Source organism: Silurus aristotelis (genome assembly GCF_946808225.1).
Source record: "Silurus aristotelis genome assembly, chromosome: 12".
NCBI classification, from domain to species: domain Eukaryota; kingdom Metazoa; phylum Chordata; class Actinopteri; order Siluriformes; family Siluridae; genus Silurus; species Silurus aristotelis.
In genome coordinates, this window is record NC_139585.1 from 16742425 (window position 1) to 16764524 (window position 22100).

The following is a 22100-nucleotide window of genomic DNA, read 5'->3' on the forward strand; positions in this document are numbered from 1 at the left end:
AAACGGATTTAGTGGATCTTTTGGTGGAAAATATATAAATCAGCAAACCAGTATTCGTAAAAGAGTATTTTTATTCTACCAATAGTCATTTTATTTGTTGTAAAAGTATTTGTTATTTTCTGTACCATCAGCATCTATCCTGATACAAACAACAGCAGAAATTAATTGTGACCAAAGATCATTCTAAATGTCTTATTTTTAAATAAATAGTTCCACTTCTGTAACTGTACATTTAAAATTTGTTTGCACTTAAATCTAACCTAAATCTAAAAATACAAAATGCTTATTTTAAAGATTAATATGACACTTTATATGTGAATGCAGATGTGCTGACAAACAGAATTATGCGATATTATTCTGGTTACCAAGTTAAATAAGACAACTCAGTTCCCTATTGAGTTTTATTCAATAGCGATGAACAGAATTTTACCGACCTGCAAATTATTTACTCAGACTGCAATTCTCCAACAAAAAAGAAATCCATAAATAAAGCTACTACAATATTTAATTAGCATATTTGAAGTTCATGTTAACAAATATAGTTGTTCACTCTCTGATAATTTATATCTGTATATTAAGGTTCACAGGGTACTGTATCTAGCAACTGTTACATGAATACATTTATTATGACTAAAGATTAATGAATGACACCAACAATAAATGTTTGATATTTACCTGACTTTTAAGTTACTAATTCAATATGTAATATTTTTGTAAACCTCAATGATTTTTTAGTTACTTTCAATATTTATTGGTGATACATTCATAATAATGAGCAGTGAGAACTTGCTCAACACATCACTTAACAGTACTTGATACTAACATCTGGATTGATTAATTGTAAACCCTTAGCAAAAATAATGCTAGTTCAGAGAATATAAATGCGATACCTTTAGGAATATCTTAAGAGGAATACAAACATGAAAAACACTTTGACATGCCAAAATGTCATTCTTTTTACAGAGAACGTCCTCCTTTTTTTAACCATCTGTTCATTTTATGAAGCAGTCTGTTATATAACATAAAGAAAACAAATGCTATGGGTTGCTTTGAAGAATACAACTGATGGTGAAAGCTGATAGATGACACCATTCTGCCAAGAATATTAGCTTGGTCATGTTATTACCTCTAGCTGATAAGGCAATATTATTCTAAAATACCAAATATAGTAAAAGAATATAAGTAATGAAAGCTTTTATGATCATCTAGCATTGCTCTTTTACATTTTTGCTTGCCTACAGGCAAGTTACTCAGGAACAAATGAGGTAACGTGTTGAGGAAATAAGCACATAAAGCTAAGTGCACACCTTACTATTAAGAGAATCCCTCAAAAGGCCAATCATAACCATGCTCCATTTGCCACAACAGAGATTTATCTCATAAAATAAGCTTTGATTATTCAGTTTCCTGCACAAAATCCTCTTCTAGAAATGAAAGCTATTGCAGAATAAGATTTCCTTTTAGTGGATTTTACATTTTATACAACAGACATTATAGAGACTTAATCTCAAGCCTAAAACGATTATATATTTACTGATATTTGCAGAATGGATATCAATTTATGTGACATTTTAAATTAGTATGAATAAATATATTATTATTATTATCATTATCATTATTATTATTATTATTATTATTATTATTATTATTATTGGTAGTAGTAGTAGTAGTAGTAGTAGTAGTAGTAGTTATATGATTAGTCAGAACACTGTTGGGTTTCTACATGTAGAGTTTTATGACTCTGCTAGTATGCAGGGGAAACAATTCACATCTATCTACATGAACATTGGTACAGAGTTATTACAGCACAACTAAAGTGCATTAGAAAGTAAAACTGCCACAATAAAAATGATGACATTTAATCCTAGAAGGCTATGTAAAAACAGAGATATGTATTGAAATTTGCAAATGTTTAAATCGCTGAGTATCTACTTTTAATATGAACCATAAGCTTATACTGAGAATTGCGATATAGCAAATGTGTTCAATACTGAGCACAGACATCCCTCTGGTGAGAAGAGATAATATTATATATGTAAATAGACACAACGTGAATGAATGTGTCATCTAGCACTGTTTTTTCACAGACCTTTGATGAGCAGCTTTAGTGTGCAACCAACATTGAGAAAAGCAGCACATGGATTCACCCTCAGTGAATCTTGATTAATCTACACATTGAAGTGTCCTCAAGCCCACAGTAGCTGCAGCAGGCAAAGCAGAGAGAAACAGGAGCTAATAGACAGAGACAGATTGGGGTCGGAAAATCTCTTCTACAGAACCCATGCGGAATTCTTCAACATGCTCAAGGTAAGAAGACGGCAAGCTAATTAACACATTGTTTGCTCATTAGGAGCAAAACAGAGCTTGTCAGCTGTCCATTCAGAGAGCAAAGCTATGATTCAGATATTATTTGTATACAGCATGCACATGCACTATAACCCACCTGCACAATCATGCAGATGTATATGTACAATAAATTGTGGTTGTGTTGGGTATACTAGAAACTCAAAGAATAAAAGTATAGTTACAAAAGGACAAAAGAATAAGAGGAATTAAGAGAAAGGCTGTGCATAGATGAAAGGAACTGAGAAAAGGGCAAAGTAATTGAAAGAAGTGCAGTGGAGGGTGAGATTATGGAGGATTGCTGCAGTGGAAAAAGTGAAGTTCCCCACACACTTTACAATGACAGAGAGAGCAGTCTGACTAAAAACACTGCCAGTGTATATGCTATACATTTAAACAACTTTCTAGCGAAACTGCTACATTTAAAATCATGCCGTCACATTTACCGCTGTAGCATGTAATAGCAGTGAATAGAGCCAGAACACCAGGAGGTGCTGAGCATGTCTTCATAAACCATCTACAAAGACATTGATAAAATCCGCAAAATTTTATTGATATTTTATAATAAGAGCCCTTCATTTTAGTGCCAACAAATATTTCATTCAATGTCCTCTAGTATCACTTACTTTTGGCCGAGTATGTATTTGTATGTGTGTTTGGTAAAGATGTGTGAGCTGCTCATCATAGAATTAGTATGAATGTTGCACACACAAGTGAACTAAACGTTTTTATATCCGAAAAAAATTATAAAGTTGCAAAGTTATTTAGTATTATTTCTTGTTTTGTTATTTTGCCTGCAACAGGAGAGTGAGCTTAAGAAGCAGAAGATTTGGTAGCTAGTGGATTTTCAGCACACAAATTTGTGAAGGCTGAAAAAAACGATAGCATACTGTTGATCTTTCAAAGCCAGTAAATCCACATAAATCAGCATTACAAGAAGCATTCCATACAAATCTCAGTTAGGTCTATTCCTAACAACGCATCAATCACTACATTTAAAATTCAGGTTAGATCATAATGTTTTTTCCTTTTTCTAAAACATGTACAGTGAATAAATTATACTTAAAAATGGAATAATACATAAAATCAAAAGCAAATCATTAAGTATACTGCAAGTTGAATATGTATGTACAACTAGTTGCAGAAATATCAGGTACATAATATTAACTTATAACTTACTTAAACTATATAAGAAAAAACATAATACCAAACTGATTTAGGACTGAACAGAGTAGGCTGGTGTACACAGCAAATTTGTGACACACTTTTAACATCATGTTAGGAAATCATGACCAGATGTAGATCTTAGCACCTACTAGTGCTGTTTTTCTCATATTTTTTCACATAATTGCCGTGTTACATAATTAACTGTTAATGTCAGCGTCAATCTGCATTTTAACACCAGCACTGTATGTATCTATAAGTAGCCATGTACTTCACTAGCCAATCTGCAATGTATTATCCAGGCATGACATGGTAATCAGGAGATATTTAATATTAAAAACGATATAATCAGCACACAGTCAAGTGATCCGTATAAAAAGCTTTTCGTAAGCTATTGACAATAAACCCTTGCTTCAACATGCAACTAGGAAGGATGCATTCTTCACCAGCAGCCAAAAAAGTCAAATGCTTACTCTTTTGACCAGTCAGAACTGCAATCTACTGTTTCCTTCTAGATTTGATGCAGTGATACATAGTTCATGTAAGTAATTCATAAGCATCAAACATACTGCAGGAAAGCATTGACCTTACTGGTTAAAGCACATATGCACATAACATTAATAAATGAGCTGTTACACAATCATGCAGTCTAAACAACTGAACAACAATGAGTGGTGCAACTCATTACATCACATCACTAGAATCATGAAAATAGTGACAACTGGTGGAAACAGATTACATCACAATACAAAGCAAGCACTGAGCAATGACTCCCAAAAACATATATATCAGAGGCAGACAAATTACATAATGTTGGACGTGAACAGTGAAACTCTATTCCTCTCACAGTCAGACACGTTGCTTCACAATGGGGGCAAATAGCAAGAGTATTTCTATCTAGCACTTACTGCAGACTGATGCATACTTATTACACTCAAAGCCATTACGGTTATAGTCTGAGATACTGTTATTCCTCCATTCAATTACAAATCGCTAAAAGCTACATCATAATGTGTATTAGTTCACAAAGTACTATTGATTTTACTGTAGGAAGTTCACCTCCTTTGCTTTCTTATCTCTTTCTGTCTTTTTCACTTTATCTGTCTGTCTCCCCAGTGTGAGCGTGAGGTTTAGCTGGTAGGAGCTGGTGATGTTGGTGGACACTTGATGAGTTGTGGATAAATTTACATACACACATGTCCACAGACAATTCTCACTGGCTTAGATGAGGTGAGGCCTTGAAGTAGTGAAGGTGCCCTCCCTCATACTGGCCTACAGCCAAAGCCCCTTAAACACCACCACGGTGAACACACAGACATGCCAGAAATACTCTGTACCTGTCACTCCGCTCTCAGGACTGGACCAACTGACACCCGTCAGCATTATATCTAAAAGAATGAGACCATATTAATCAGGCAGGGCCTGGGAAGCCTGCTGAAGGAGCTGATGTATAAGTAGTAAAAAGGAGAGTGGATGTTCAGTGAGAATGTGTGAGAATGTGAAACAGTCTTGTGTGTACTGTAGCTATTTCCAATTATTCTGAGTCCAACTCTAGCTATCAGAAGTTTTACTAGAGTTTTGCTTCCTTAAAGCTATTACAATAAAGAGGCCTTTTTACCAATCATCTTCTGATGTCTACACAAACAACTAAATTAAGTTTTTTTAGTCAGTGTCCATTGTAGTCACACTACAGCATCAACATTGGGACACTGTACAACCAGAAGATGTGTTTTTAATTAAAAACAATTGAAACACAAGAAAAACACCTAAACATCCTCCAGATTGATTAAAACAAAACCTCATATTATAGTTCGCACTAAGCTTATGCCTGAAATGAAAAGGAAAAGTCACAACAAAAAGACAAAGAAGCTGAAACTCCAGAAGGAATGAAAACAACATCTAAACAACTTTAATAAAAAGAAGAAGCAAAAAACTAATTGGAATCATTATGGATTTAAACAGAAGCTCCTGCAGTGGTCATGAAGAAGGAACAGAACATGACTGGCAGCTAGTCCTGTACTAAGATTTCTCTGTGCTTCTGTGTGTTTCTGTTACTTGTGCAGTGGTTCCACAACTTTTCAGTTACTCATCACCTGCCACTGGATATATTTTCATCTGTATTTCTCAAGGGTGCAAACTGTCTGCTATCATTTTGTCAAGCAATATGCTGCCAAACTTCCATCATCACACTCAGGGGGTCTTAGAGCTGAAAATAGTAGGCAGTTGACAAAAAATAAATAAATAAATAAAAAACGATATTGTAAACTTGTGATCTTGGACCTAGCCAACTGTTTCACCAAACAGTGAATACTAAAAAAAGTTGTTTACTACATGCATGGGAAGAGCAGACTTGGCAGACCCCTGGGACAGGAATATACCACACACCCTGCTCTGTGTCAGGATTCAGGCTGGCATGCAGGCCATGGAACATGCTTGAGCTACGTTCCCAGGCAAAGGGGATCAGGATGCAAGGGGGGATTGTCCTAGCTACGCGCCAGCCCGGGCATTTCATTCACTGCACGCCGGTCATTCTGATTAGCACTAGCGTGTAATTTAGCGTCGAATCTAACGGCCAAGCAGGACTCAGAAAGATGTGGAAAGACTACCGACCAGCCAGCTCTTTCTCCTTACTCCTTCTCTTTTTCTCCATCCTCTTCAGGCGTTTCTCCTCGCGCCGCTTGGCCTCCTCAGCTTCCTGGTGCCTCCGACATTTGTGGAAGTTCTCCACCACCACACCCACAAACATATTGAGCACAAAAAAAGCCACGATCAACAGAAAAGAGATAAAATATAGGAGCATCCAGGGGTTGTGGTTCATCATAGGCTGAAACATACAGATACATAAAATGAATTAACGTAGAAATGTTACATTACAGCACATTAGGAAAAATAGGTCTATAAGAATCAACTTAGGATATACTGTAAATGTGTCTGCCTGTAATCACAACAATTATGAACTTGTATAGACATCAGTTACACAAATACAATAATAATATTAAATATCCAGATTTAAATGTTTGAATGCTTTGGCTACTGCTATAACAGCAATGAGCCAGCAGCCAATTTATCAGATACAAGGCAAGAGAATAAAGCTAATATAAAGAAATGAGAGAACTAATAAAAAAGGACAGTTTCAAAATCCTCAACTGTAAAATAGATCTCATTAGATGAAAGTGTATTGGGCTTAGAGATACCTGCTGATCAACCCCTACTGCATCGAGTCCATCATACATAATGTCCACCCAGCCATCTTTAGAGGCCAGGACAAAAAGAGACATCAGAGCCTGATGAAACACAAAACAAAGCAAGTGCAGTCAATGCACAAAAAAGCACAATACAAAACTTGAATTTTCATTTAGAGTAATCAGTTAAGCTTAAAAAAGGTGTAGCTCACCTGTCCCAGATTGTCGAAATTGTACTTGTGCCGAACCCACTTGTATTTAGCAAGAAGGCAGTCTGACTTGTTTGTTACATTCCTTGTGTCCTCCCCATAGCACACGTAGAACTTTCCTTTGAACAACTGTTCAGTATACAGTATAGTCATTTACATCTTCAGATGATTTACACTGAGGACCAATCTCATTTGTATGAAATGACACATTACACCGTGGCTTTGCCATGAGTCATTATTATAAATTGTGCTGATCACTATAGAAGCATATCGATGCCTAAATAAAAAGAGCATCTCATTGGTTCAACATGGCTAATGTATCAACTAGAAAACCAACTATTAATAATGGGAAGTCTGATCACTGACTGATTAATATTAGGGATGGAAAAAAAAAAAACCAGAACAAAGAAATGTCACTTGTACCACTAACAATACATGCAAGATTAATGCAGAGAGTCATGGACAAAGAGCTGCAGGATTTCCAAATTATGCTTAGGGAGGGTGGAATGATAAAATAATTCTTTACTAGTCAATACTAGAATACAAAGGGCTGGATTGTGGGCCCTAGCTATATGTTCATCTCATGTACCTCTTTTGTCAGTATAATGATCCTTAAGACAGGATCTTATAGAGTAACCCCAAGGGGGCCTTGTAATTAATGGCTCTAGACTTTTATGATAAATTACTGTGGTGATGTATTGATGTAGGCCATAGTACTAAAGCAAACCTTGTGGCATAAAAGCTGTCGATTCACACAGTATACAACATCTGATACTGATAGGTATGTACAGTACATTTGGCAGTGGTCATACATTACATTGCATGTGGTGCGTTACATAAACAAAACACTATAGCAGGTCACCTGAACGCCCAAGATGCCGAAAATGATGAAGAAGGCGCAGCAGATGACCACAATGTTTCCGATTGGTTTGAGAGACGACATTAATGTTTCAACCACCAACTTGAGCCCTGGAGCCCTGCTGATCACCCTAAAGTGGAGACAGGCCAAAAAATAATTTTACTCCTATGTAAAAAGAGATTGAGTACTGGATGAGTTTATCTTCAATGGAAAAGGAAGAACTATGTAATATTTAGAGAACAAGTGATTGCATTAGTCTACACAAGCAGATGTATTTAAGGACACGCACTCATTATGTAAGTTACAGAATGAACATGCCAAGGGAAAGTGTGTGTGTGTGTGCAGATGGCATGAGGATGCCCACTGTCCAGAAATGAGCTGTGCCCACTCTCCATCAGTAGTCCTATTTCAGCCAGCAAAATGAAACATGATGAGCTTTGAATTCCCACTACTACTATTATCTCTTCTTTACTATAAAACCTGCTATAAGGGGAAGGGAATGTAGTTGATAAAGAACACAGTAAACATGACCACTCACTTATACATTCAGTCTGCTAACAACATTACATGTGTTTTAGTTGAATTTGTCACTTCTGACAAAAAACAGGCAGTCATTAGACAGTGTGGCAATGTGGCATAACTATTAACAGCAAAGCAGCTGGAGCAACAGCAGAGTTGTCATCCCAGCATGCACAGAAAACACACAATAACACGTGTGTTTGTGTGTGTGTGTGGGTGTGTGTGTGTGTGTGTGTGTGTGTGTGTGTGTGTGTGTGTGTGTGTGTGTGTGTGTGTGTGTGAGAGAGAGAGTGAGTGGTGTGTGACATCTTCATACATATAAATTAGGTTATTTTAACTGTTCATGCCAGCAATTTTCCCAGCAATTAACAACGCGTAAAAGAGTTCTGCAAGATTCTAGTATAGCAGCATCAGAAACATGACAGCAGCTCTCGTTAAGCTAAGGAATAAAGGCTGCTTTACTTTTCATCTAGCAACAGGGATTTCCTGGTAGAGCTCTAAGCTAAAGAGCATCCTGATTTGATCCTGGGCTTTGATCTCCTAAAGAAGTGGCCTGTGATTATATCATTGCCAGAAGATGAGAAGAAAAACCATAATAAAGAGACAAATCTGATTTAGTCAAAGCAATCAGTTGAAAAAAAAAGGGGGTGTTACCAATAATGGATTATTTCTTTCCAGAAATGCCAAGCATTTATATTGGATCAGACAATCAGAAGCTGTTCGATTGGATGTGAGAAATCATGTAATTGACTGATGATGTTAAGGATGAACGGGCCAAGTCCTTTACTGATCTGTAACCCTCAGGCATTTGCTTTGTTTGTGATTTTAGCCAGTACCTGTAGAGGGCACTGTTGCCTGCAATGTTAAGACCTGCTAAGAAAGAGTAAGCACAAGATTTGTAAAGATTACATAAAGCACATGAAGATGTTTAAAGAGAGCAATGGGCATGATGCAGACACCCTAAGGGATTTGAATTCTAAGCAAGAACTCTATTGAGCAGTTCATAACATACCAGAAGTTATAGAGAATCATTTCTAGTCAACCCTAATGTGCTGCCCCAGTGCGGGGGTAACCATAAATATGAAGCAGACAAGAATTTAAAGTAAGCACTTGTTTGCAAATCCCAGAGGAAAGTATGAGGATAACTCGGCCAAGCCTAAAGGGACTGGCAGACAAACAGAGGCTCCTGAATTTGACTCTGTTCGCATGGCTCGCTGCAACAGTTTGACTTCTGCTGTCACTTGCAAAACATGATGAGCATTCGTTTAATCACTGAATTCACAAGTATTTACACAAGTCCTGTCTACATTTACTGTTTAGGATAACAAGTCTGAGAGAACAGCAAAAAAGACAAAGAGAGAGAGAGAGAGAGAGAGAAAGAGAGAGAGAGAGAGAGAGAGAGAGAGAGAGAGAGAGAAGAGCATGCCAATACTGTTCTACACACATGGACATACTACACACTGCAAAGGTACACAGCATAACTAAACGTGTAAAAAAAAAAAAAAAAAAAAAAAAGGCTCAACCAGTCAGAAAAAACTTGTACAAACATGCCCCCAGGGAAAAAAGGACAATTTAGAATTAGTCTAAATTTAAGATTATGTGTTAATCTTACTCACACAATTACCGATTTAAATCTTTAAAACTAAAGTTTTCCCAAAATATCCAAAATCCCAAAATCTATTTCCCAAAATATAAACAAATTATTATGACCACTAATAATCATTTAAATAAACCTAGCTAATACATGAAAACTATTTGTTTGTCCTACAAGCTATACGTCTGACCGCTCATCCCCATTTTTTTTTTCAAACATTTATTTTGTCAAGACAAATCTCTATAGATAGTAAAGATACAGCATGGGAAGAATTTAATGGTCTCTCTGTCACATGCTACATCTATCCTCCGCTCTTGTCTTGTTCCTTCACTTGCCAACACACTAAATAAATCTCGAGAAATTGCCATTTTAGGGGAGAAAACAATCACCCAGAAACAATAACGGATTAAAGGCCTCTCAAGAGAACCTGAGGATGCAACTAATCAGACCACAATACAAAAGCAATTGAACCCATCTGTGTGCTTTCCCTTTTGTTGCTCTTTCTCTTGGTAATTATAGCAAATACGCAATACAGGACAACTGACTTGTTTCAGAACATTTGGTGAAGATATATTAACTGATGAATCAGAGGCAAATATCTATTACAATGGGTTAACAAGAACAAATGTGAAGCAGAGGGTGGCTATAGGAACTATACATCATACTATATATCCATGGTTGAATTAAACTCATCCTTAAAATATATTAAAAGAGCCAATGCTCTTGAGAAGAATGAATGTGAGCACACAGATCAGCACTTCTTGTTAAGCTTGATTTAGACACACAGGTGGCATTTTGTGTAATATCTAGCAACCTGGGAGAGCTTGTGGATCTGCTGCACGCATATCAGATAAATCATTCTGCGACAATGTCAATATCTCTCTCATAAACACACCAGCAGTCACAAAACAACACATTTCTCCACTAAATCCTAACACACTGATAAATAATTCTACCTTGCTATCTGCATCACCAAGCAGCCCACATATGGTGTAGATTAGCCAGCCCTCCCTGCACCAGGCACATCTTTACTGGGGCAACTGAGCTTGTGCTGCAGAGACCTTTTATGACTTTGTCTTTCTTTTGATTTCAACTTGGACTCCATGGTCGAGTGTATTAACATAAAAACTCCGAGACTGAAGAAAGGTTTAAAAGTCAAGTAAAACTTTGAAAGGTGTCCAGTGATGCTAAAGCCCGCATGCAAGCAGTAAAAGGCTCTGAAGCAGAGCGTTTTGGTGGCTGGCTCAACTCTGAGCGAGAATAACACACCTTTGTAATGTAAACTCGGCAGAGCTGGAGACGGCAACACACGGCACGACATGTTTTATTCACATGGCTTTTGCTACTTCAGGGAACCTGCTGTGTACAACAGAGAACTGTGCCCTTACACATAATGGGGAACACGCATACAAAAACACACACACACACACCCCCAGAACAGTACTCGTAAAAAACTGCGATGTCATAAATGTAAAGAAAACCAGTGACATAGCGGCTATAGAGAAAGAAAAACAGAATGTAGTGTGTGTTTGTGTGGATGTGTAGTGCAGGTCCTATAAACACGGCTTAAATGTATAACCAGTGATTCTGGCAGAATTTGGGAGCTTTAAAACTAAAATCTAAGCTGGTGTTCCCCATAAGTCCACAACCCCTGAACACACCCAAACAGCACACACTGCCTGAGCTATAGCATATGGCTGCTAGTGCAAAGCTGTTGCTTTCTGAGTTAAAAGGCATCATCAATGATAATACATTCAAAGGCTTCTCTTTTTCCTGAGTAATAATGTTGGTGGTCAGTATGTCTGATATTTACTACATTTGCACAGACAAGCGTTTGTCTTTTTTTTATTGATGGCTGCCAGAATCTGAGAAAATCATATACTAGAGCAAAAAAATTTAAATTTCACTGACCTAACCTTTTTTTAAAGCAGTGCTAATAATTAGATGAGTTGTAACTGGCAGAAAGATTTACTCAGCACTTTTACCTACAATGCTGGCCTCACATCACCATTCGGGAAATTTTCTCTAATGGACAACATCATGAAAATGAATTCAGACACATGCAGATTTTCCTCTGTGATGTCTCTCTGAAAGCATGATCATCCACAACCTTCACTCATAGACCACAGGCCCTACCTAATCAACAACAAACATGGAATGCAATTCTCGGCTGGAATGCGGTCCCACAAAATACACAATGTCTCACAAGTGGAATTCTCTTCAGTTCATTTTCCTGCATTTCCTCAGGAACACAACAACAAGGATGATGATGATGATGATTATGATGATGTTCAATCCACCCTTCATCATTATAATTTTGTATCCCAAGCACAAGAAGAATAACACAATATATTTGATTGGATATTTCTGCAAAGGCCAATTGAGAAACTGAATACAGGAGAAGCAAGATCACTGCAGGAACAAGATGAATGAATAATGAGAGGGTAGATCCAGTAGAAGCATTTTGCAGGCAAATTAGATGAATATTAGATTTCATGCTCCTCTTGAATATTTGATTAATCTTCTAGCTGGCTTCAAAACATTCTCTTCATAAGAAGTGAGGCACGAGGCACTTGCACATGCACATAAAAGGCATCTTATAGATACCTGGAAAAAATTTTTAACATTATGTCTAAATAAAATAATAACAATTATTTTATTGAAGGTTTAACATCTGCTTTATGTTTACTGGAATGGGGTAAAGAGACTTTTTTTATATTTGCATGAGCATTAGAGTAGAGCAAAAGTAGCACAACCGCAGTATAAGAACATACCGGAGGGGGCGTAGAGTTCTCAGTAGCCTCAGCACACGCAGCATACCCAATATCTTAGTGCCACTGTTTGAGATCAGAGACACCAGGATGTCAATGACTGAGATGAGCACCAGCATCCCATCCAAAATATTCCAGCTGCTCTTCAGGTATGACTTCTCCCCCAAACACCAGCCAAGGGCCACCACCTTTGTTGCACACATACACACATATAGACAAATACACAGACATTCACACAGATGAGCAATCACTAGCTAAGCTAACCTTGCTCAGGATATATTACATTTCAATAAAAATTATTATACTATATCATGAAAGGAATAAAACACTATGGGGCAGGCTGTAAAATTTTGGGAACTTATCCACTCTTTGGATGTAAGAAACATTCCTACACAAATCACAATCATACTAAAACTTTAAAGTCGATTGTTTTTTAAGACCACACCCTAAAGTGTTTAATAATTAAATTTTATGCTGTGAAACATCTGCAAGAAAAGTGACTTCCTGTTATGACTTATAGCAGCTCAAGGGCCCAGGAGCTGGGAATAAAACTCATGACATTTGTATCATAAGGCCAACACCTTAATCACTAAGCTATCAATAATAAAATTATTTGTCTTTATATTATGTGCAGTAAGGGTGTAAAGGTACGCACATTTGTACTGAAATCTTCCGGTACAGGGCTTTCAGTTTGGTACACAATCAAATGTTCCCTCAGGAAAATATAAAGTGGTGGACCATAAGTTTGGTTAGTGTCCGCCTACCACTTTGAGTGCATTTTCTTTTTATTATTATTAAACTTGAAAGCATACACAACAATGCCAGGGGTATAAAAAAGAAACTAGAGTTACCGCATTGTCACTGTGTCTGCTCACGCCGTACCGGAAATAAGATTTGTTTTGAGCATGCATAAATACATGCATGAATGCAATGGGCTAGGGCTATGGATTCTTTAGCGTTTTATGTCCAACTTTAAAAAAATTATCTTAAAAGCAAAAAATCCTGACAATTCCACATATCGAGGGAGTGAATGAATGAATGAAGGATAGAAGGAATGAAGACATTTGTCAAAGTATGCTGAAATAAGTATAACAGTTAAGTAGATTGTATCTTTAGAAAATGTAATATTAAATGTAAAAAACACACTCTTACACGCACACGCACACACACACGCACACGCACACACACACACACCACACACACACACACACTCACACTCACACACACTTATATTCACATCTGTATTACCCAAAAGGCTTCTGACAAACTATTTATTCTTTCCATTTATATAATTTTATTTAATCTAATTTGTGAATTTTTATTAATTACTCAATTTAATCAATATAATAAAAAAGTTTTTTTTTTTAAATATTATTAAATATTATTTTATATATTATTTAACCAAGCAGGAATTTTATGAAAAAAAAATAAAAAAAAATGTAAACTGTTGATGTTCACAAATCTTAATAATAATAAACTGTGTTAATAAAAACAACAAGTAATTTTAGGTTTCGCATTCAAAACCGAACTGTGACCTAAATAGTGAGATACGTCCCGAACAGTGAATTTTGTGTACAGTTACAACCATAATGTGCAGTGTCTCAATCCAAATCCTTTCATATAAACGTATCATTGGATACTACAGGTATATAAACAAAAGTACTAGGATAGATGAATTTTCCTGGATATATGTGCTTCTTCTTTAAACTCTAGGAGACCAAAAAAAACAAAGAAATCTCCATGAAAATAGGGTTTAGATGCTTGATTTCAAACACCTTTGAAATAAATTGGAACACTAACTGCACCCCAGGTTTCCTCACCCTACATCAGTACCTGACTTTAAGAAAAATTATTTTACCCATAATTAAACTCTAAAATGGAACATCTGGTGGAACATTTTTCCAAAAGAGTGGAGGTTATTATAACAGCAAGTGTGGAAAGGGATTTAAAAAAATTATAGTGTATCATATTGCATTATATACAGTATTATGTGTTAACATACTATATGTATATTAACACTTTGTTTAACTTTCTTTCATTTCATTTTTTTGTTGCTTCCTACTCCAAGTAACACAGTAATGCCTGCAAGTATAGATGCTGACTACGACTCCTAAACATGGCCACGTCACCCAACAGCCATCACAAACTCTTTCACGGTTTTCAATGCCACACAACGTCTCTAGGTTACATATGTAACCATAGATCCCTGAAGGAACGAGATGCTGCATCAACAACGCTTTGGGAATTCTTCCGCAGAGGACACAGTTGGTGTAGCTTCTCCTGGTCAGGGACCTGGAAAGAAGGAGGTAGAAAACTGGGTAGTAATCGTGTCACCAAGGGGTGTTTACCCAGCGACTGCTCAGCAAGCGGAGCACAATAAACTGCAATAGCGGACACAATAAACCTTTCAGGGTAAAAGGACCCTGAGGCGAACTGCTCCTGCAGGAACACAATTCAGAGCGTGGACAATGCAGAAGCGTTCCCAAAGCGTTGTTTCCACCTGACAGCAAGCAAACGTGTATTTCAGCTGAAACTTTACAATAATCTTGTGTTTAAAATGTTTTCTATTTTTTTTACGATCTTTGCTGTAATACAATGGCAGTTATGAGCTGAGTTTTGCAGTAACTTAATGACACAAATCCAATCTAAGATGAGCTCACAGCAGCAGAAGTAAACAAATCCAGACAAAAAATAGGATCATCTTTTCAAAAAAGCCTTTTCCCAGGAAAAATGAGAAGGCTCCTAATGCACTGCACATAAATATATCAAAAAACGACATGATCAAACCCTCACCTGAACAAAGGCATGTCAGCTGCACCCCTGCAGCACCCCTCCTGTCTCTCTCACTCTTTGCCCTAGACACTTTTTGTAAGGCATTGTTAATTAACCTCCAGTGAGTATGATTATTCTCTAGCATGATTTTCATTTAAAATCTCTTGAGTGGGTGTGACCTGGCATATAGCAGCTCCCAAAATAGAAATCCTAGACCTCACTAAATGACACCTGTGAACTTTACTGGCTTCTCTTGAGAGGTCTCGGCATGTTCATCCATTTCAATGCTAGTCATTTGAATATCTGGCAGACAATCCGTTATGCGGAGCGCTAAAAAACGTACCACAGAGTTGGAAGCACATCTTAAATGTGGACTCATTGGCTACCTTATCCGAAGTCTGTCTTGTGTATGTTCAATTTTTTTTAATTTGGCTATTAGATGGAAGTTGAAGGTGTCAAAAAGGAATTTAGCCTTTGTCCAAGAATATATGAATGCCACACTTTGGATTGGCTGCTGATCAAAAGCAGAAATGCATCGGGCATTATTTTACAAGTGCTCACATCAGTCAGGGTTCACTCCCCAACAGAGAAGACCAGTGAGCACACATCCAAGAAAATGCCAGCGTTACCTCCTACCTTTATTGTCATTTCAGTCACGAAAATGGCTGTGAAGATGTAGTTGGACACCGTCAGGAATATACGCTCCTGTGGAGAGAGCAAGACAAGGAAAGAAAGAGACGGCTTAGTCATTGCAGTATCACACATAATGTAGTCCTCACTGTTTATGTGTGTGAGCATGTGAGCCACATCACACATTAGAGGTGCCTCCTGTGAAGCTAGCTATGGAGCTGTGACTCGGCCCACGCGTAGAGTACTCCAAATGCATTAACATCTTACAGACACACACAAACACATGCACACAGGCAGTACATGATAAACTGTTTATCAGACTCAATGGGTAATGTTATTTATCTCAGCAGGTAATTAGGACTGGAGTATTCCTACCCCAAAGAAATCAGCTCCTATTTGTTACTTTGCAGTTCATGAATCAAACAGATTACAAATGGAAATGTTCAAATGTGTGAAAAGATGAAAAAATAGGAAGAAACAGGCAATTCTTCAAAAATAAATAAAAAAAAGAACACAGGAACTGCCAAAAACACTCAAATGCCACTGAGAGCCAATTCTGTGAACTTTTCCTTCCTATTACTGACAACCGCATATGATGCCAAGACCACACTACAGCTACTTCAGATCTCACAAGCTCAGAGACAGAGTGATACAGTTTACTGTAGTGAAAATCCTCTACCACTGTATAAGTAAACATAATGCTATAGAAAAATAATTGATCACGGGAGGATGCAATGTTATTTTTTATTTCGATTTTTCACAAATTTATCTTTGCATATTTACATTTAAAGTTTTGCTATCTCCACAACACAAGTTAAGTCTTGTTATAAGCGACAAAATGCCGCATGTTATGTTACTGAAAAACTCAAACATGCTAATTCCTATGGAAAAAATAATTACTGACAGTGCAAACAAAACTTTTTCTTTAAAGATAAGAGATCTTTATCCTGTCAATGATAAGTCATAAAAATGTAAATTAATAAAACAAATTAAATAATTTATTAGACTGCAATTTAAACCTTTGCTTTAAATTGTGGGTGACACTACACTCCAAAGCTGTAATAGAATATTAATCAACACTTTCTCAGAAGTCAAATCTAAGAATTCACCAGTATGTAGTGCGTATTTTCATAACTAATCACTGATTTATTCACCTACGTAGTTTTAGTATCCTGGTCAAGCAGGTCAGATGTGTGGATTCGTTGGAAAGTGGGTGTACAGTATGAAAGAAAAGCAAAGTGAGCACATGATTACACACTAAACCTGAAACTTTAAGATCCTATTACAAATGCTTTATGTTTTAACACTTATTACATTTTTATTTAATCCCAGCAACTTTAGGATTTCCCGCTTCATTTTATATCAGCCGTCTGCCATACGCAGAACACAGCTGAACCTTTATCATTTTATGGTGGTACGATCGATTGCACGCAACTATTTTAATTAATACTTTTTCATTGACTTTTAATTATAATCCTCAGATAGTTAAGAGAAACCAGGCGTGTATAAATTCTTTCTTTTCTGTGCCATGCTTCGTCTGTGCTCTCAGGTGGAAAATACATAAAGCAGTCTTGTCAAATCCACTGAAATCATCACTGATTTGCAGTCGCTTGCAGTACAGCCTGAAAGATCGAGCCAGCTACTGTGGTAAAAAAAAAAAGTACAGGAAAATCCTTGCCTAAACATTAACTCATCTCATGTCAGGTATACTGTATAATGTCTCGTCACCATGCCCTTTATCCATCCCGTTTTTGTCCTGGATAAAGGCCCTGATGATTAGCTCCATACTCTTCTTGCTCCCTGATAATCGCATGCTGATGACTGCACTGCTTCAGGTAGCATTCACTTTTTTATGTGGCCTACAAAAATAGTTCAGACATGCATTTACTATTCAGGCTATGCAAAAAGATGATGATAAAAAGGAGTTTCTCTTTTATCATAGTTGTCACAAACTTGGCACAGGACCTGAGAAACAATCAGGAAACAATAATTAAAGGAACGAGAGATGCTATTTTAACTTGGTTGAAGGGGGAAAAAAAAGCATTTCATCATGGATGTGGCCATTTCCTCTCTCCTGCTTATTTCTTCTGCTTTTTCTTTTGTGTGAAGCAGCAGACACAATGACAGCATCTTACAGCATCTACATACAGCAAACCTCAGCTCTGTAATGTTCTCACACTGGGTGTCACACTCACATTATATATCTAGCATTTAGCTGTCCTAGTTCTGCTGTAAACACATTTTTATTTATTATTGGTGTTTAATGTGTGCATTTGTGAGTTTGGTTATGAGGAAGACCATGCCAGAGAGTTTAAATGCTGGTTGCCATATGGTCTTGGTCAATCACCTCCAGCTTAGCTCAATCTGTTAGTGCTTTTAGACATTAAACCTCTGCTCTCTTTATTTCAGACAAGCACAGTGTTCAATATTAAATAAATCTTACTACACTTTCACTTGCTTCACCTCTCCACATCAACCCCTTCACCCCAATCTATTAATTTTTACATTATAAACACAGCACACGTGCTAAAAGGCACACACTAAGGCTCAGGTGTAAAGTCAGATGGTATTTGTTACTATCAAAATGAAAAAAGAAAAAGTTGAGCTACGTGTTAATACCATAAAGAGACTTCATAATAAAGCTGTGACTAGCATACAAGTAGTGCTGTAACGATTCCTCAAGTAACTCAAGTAATTCGATTACAAAAATTTTCAAACAATATAATATAGTCATGCCTTCTGCATATGATATATAAAGAAGAATTGTTCCTTTAGTTTAATGATGGTACATCTTGATTTACTATAGTCCCCTGGCATAAACAAAATTATTTCTGCATATGTTTTATGAAAACACAAAATACAAAACACAATAAAGTTTCAGAGTGCATGTCTTCACTTGACTACTTTAGTCTAATCTCCACTCATATTTGAAGGCATAAATATTTAATGTGTGCAGAAACAATGCAGAGTCGTTATTTAATTTAATAAAATACAATTTTATATTGAGATGTCCATGATTATTATTTTTACATTATTATTATTTTTTTTTATATTGAAGCATGTACTCTGAAATATCATTTGCATTACATTGCCCTACGCTTCACTGGCTTTTTAGTTCCAAGGCACTATTGCAGAAATTTAGGCAAAACCACAACTGGGTTGACATTTACAAATATGTACAACTGTAGTGGTTCATAATTGCAACTTCACAGACCAATCACTAAATGTAATAATAATAATAAAAAAAGGATTTAATTTTACTTTCTCCACTATACCAGGATTTAAAAACTAGCCCCTGAGCCATCTTAGTGCAGTTTTGGCAGGTTAATTTGCAAATCTATACTGTCTCTGTAAATTCTTTTTTATGATCCTAATGGTTATGAAAGCTTAAAGCTATTCGTTTGGCCAGTATTTAGATTAAGCATGTGTAGGCCCTCTAGTAACATCAGCTGGGTTTATCCTCTTTTGAAATTACAATTGAATGAAAAGAATAGCAAAATATCAAGGCTGCTTTTTTTTTAAAGATATCCTACTGACATGGGGACATAAATGCAAAAAAAGCAAGGGCAAATCCTAGATATTTTCATCAAAGGCTAAAATGCACGCCATAAATAATTGCATTGTAAATAAGCCAATTAAAATCGAAATATTTTATACTGTCAAGAAAATAAATGGAGTATTCAAACTAACTAAGGAAACTAATTACATAACAGTTTTACATAACGACCTAAAACAAACAATCATGCTGCTGTAACTGCTGTATATTCTGATATAAAGTGATTCAAGTCTCAATAGTTTTTATACAATTTCAATATTTTTGCATCTCCTTATGACACCCCAAGATGAATTCTTTTGCAACATCAGGAAACACAGTCTGAAGGAAACCCCCTTTTGCTAGCAATTTCAGAGACCTCTATCTTCATTTGTATTATTTTGGTGCTGTGTGTGTGTGGGCAACTGTCAAACTCATAACTGTAATGAACTCTTAAACTGAGCTAATCTTTCATCTGGCTCTGAGAAGAAGTGATAAGAAGAAAGAGATTCCACTTTTATGCTCTCGCCCTCTAAATCCTTCACAATCTCTCATTTGCCAAATGTGTTCTTTCTAATGAGGCTGAACCACAGCAAATGGTGCACCTATTAAATACAAAATTCCATTCATGTGCAGTTTAATGGTTCCGTTTACTGAAATGTGGTGAAAAAACGCTACAAAATGCTACACCAAAACATAGCCACAAATTAAATACACATTATTAAATTTGTGGCTATGTTTTGGTGTAGCATTTTGTCGTTCAAACATTAGGCAAATTGTGTGTCGATTTCCTGATCATCTCCCGATCTATTAGCATTTCCTGGCACATCCTTTGCAAATTAGCAAAGGAGAGCCTTTGCAGATAACTGAATATATTATCATTACAGTGTGAGGTTTGCCTTAGAAACAAGCTGCACTAACAATCCCTGTGAGATCACACAGTACCAGCTTTACCAATCTTCTGATCCTCTAATCAAATGTGACTCTGTGTTTTTGTTGATGTGCACTCACAGGACTCTTCGCCTCAATCTTGGGCCTCTCCATGGCGATGGTGATGCAGTTGAGAAAGATAATAACAAGCACCACATGGTCAAACATCTTGTGCGTGATGATTTTATTGCAGCTCACACGAATCCTGTAAGATATGATCAAGTCAGGCTCTTAGAATTCAGATACAGCATGAAAGAATTAATGCAGATTATTCAACAATTATGTCATTGTAGGGGAGCACAGACTGTCTGATATTAGCATCAATTGCAAAATTGTTAATGCTTAAGAATCATTAGAAAATCCCTGCAAGAGGCTTTGTGTTTATGCTTTGTCATCTATAATTGTTAGTTTGGATTTGTAATTAAAAAAAGAAGGGAAAAAAAATCTTTTTATGCATAACTATGCATTATAAAAATAATGTTTTAATACTAGAGACTAGTAGCTAGTTGGAGAAACTTAATTTTTTTATCTATACAGAGTTATAAATTGTCTGTATGCTGTAAAGGTTTTCTTCACTAGAACTAAAAATCCCAAACAAATTCAAGCATGAAAATTCTTCTGTGCACAAAATAAGATCCAAACTTATTTTGGATTTGCGTGGTTCAATGTGAAGTATTCGATTAAACTGCACTTCTTTGACCTTGACCACACTGAGAATCTTTTGCAGGAACCAAAATGCTGACTATAGTATGTGCCACAATGACTATGTCTAAACTCAGTTGTTGCTAAATGATCAATAATCCCCACAGTCGTACTCAAAATCTAGTGGAAGTCATTCCCAGAAGAGTAGAGCTGATAAACACAGTAAATGAGGGAATAAAACTAGGTAGAGCAGCTCGAAAAGCACATATGGGTGTGATGATCAGGTGTCCACACATTTTTTTCATATCGTCATCTTACCCAGTCCTAGGAACAAATCCAACAAGTTTTCATGCCAAAATCCTTTTCCCAGCTCTCATCTCTCACTCTGTAACTACAGTGCTAGTTAGAACACCTACACATATGCACTGCATACAATATTATATACTATGCGCGATGCACTTGTACAGTATAGACAACTGAGTATTTCGTCAAATATTAATGAGGCTAAAAAAATGCCAACTAAAGGATATAAACAGAAATCGAATTCATTATGTAGCTCCTGTTTAGTAGAACACACCACAAAAGTACTTGCAAAATATCTCCAATGGCCCATGCTTTTTCTGGAAAATTCCATAATCCAGTTATTATTAGCACACTATATCTCAGATATGCATGAACCCACTTGCACTAATCATGCCCACAGCACCTGAGACAGAGCTCCAGATTCATAACAGGACATTTCCTAAATAAAAAGGCACAGTGCAAAACACTTCTTAGACTTCCTCTATAATGTGATGTATATAGGACAGAAATTTCTGTCTTGATAACCTTAACTGTGGTTATAGACATAAATGCATGCATCTAAGCGACATTGCTCTGCAGAGAGGATAATGAGATCAGCTTCTGAATGTGCAGCGTGGTGAGAATCTGCATCCTTTTGGGCACACTTCATG

The 22100-nt window shown here is 36.6% G+C and overlaps 1 protein-coding gene across 19 annotated transcripts in view; it reads right to left on the minus strand.

Annotated features, from left to right (window-relative positions):
* The window catches only part of cacna1g (calcium channel, voltage-dependent, T type, alpha 1G subunit), a 179927-nt gene that overhangs the window by 27872 nt on the left and 129955 nt on the right, over positions 1–22100 (minus strand). For 11 of the 19 annotated variants that reach the window (XM_083556190.1, XM_083556186.1, XM_083556199.1 and 8 more), the window contains 8 exons: positions 20587–20710; positions 16050–16118; positions 12645–12829; positions 7761–7887; positions 6902–7027; positions 6702–6791; positions 6139–6331; positions 4845–4895 (listed from right to left, as the gene is read on the minus strand). In XM_083556190.1, coding sequence (XP_083412316.1) covers positions 4845–4895; positions 6139–6331; positions 6702–6791; positions 6902–7027; positions 7761–7887; positions 12645–12829; positions 16050–16118; positions 20587–20710 — 965 coding nt within the window. Of the gene's footprint in view, positions 1–4844; positions 4896–6117; positions 6332–6701; positions 6792–6901; positions 7028–7760; positions 7888–12644; positions 12830–16049; positions 16119–20586; positions 20711–22100 lie in introns of all 19 variants that reach the window. The other 8 variants (XM_083556200.1, XM_083556191.1, XM_083556189.1 and 5 more) reach the window with 2 other exon arrangements.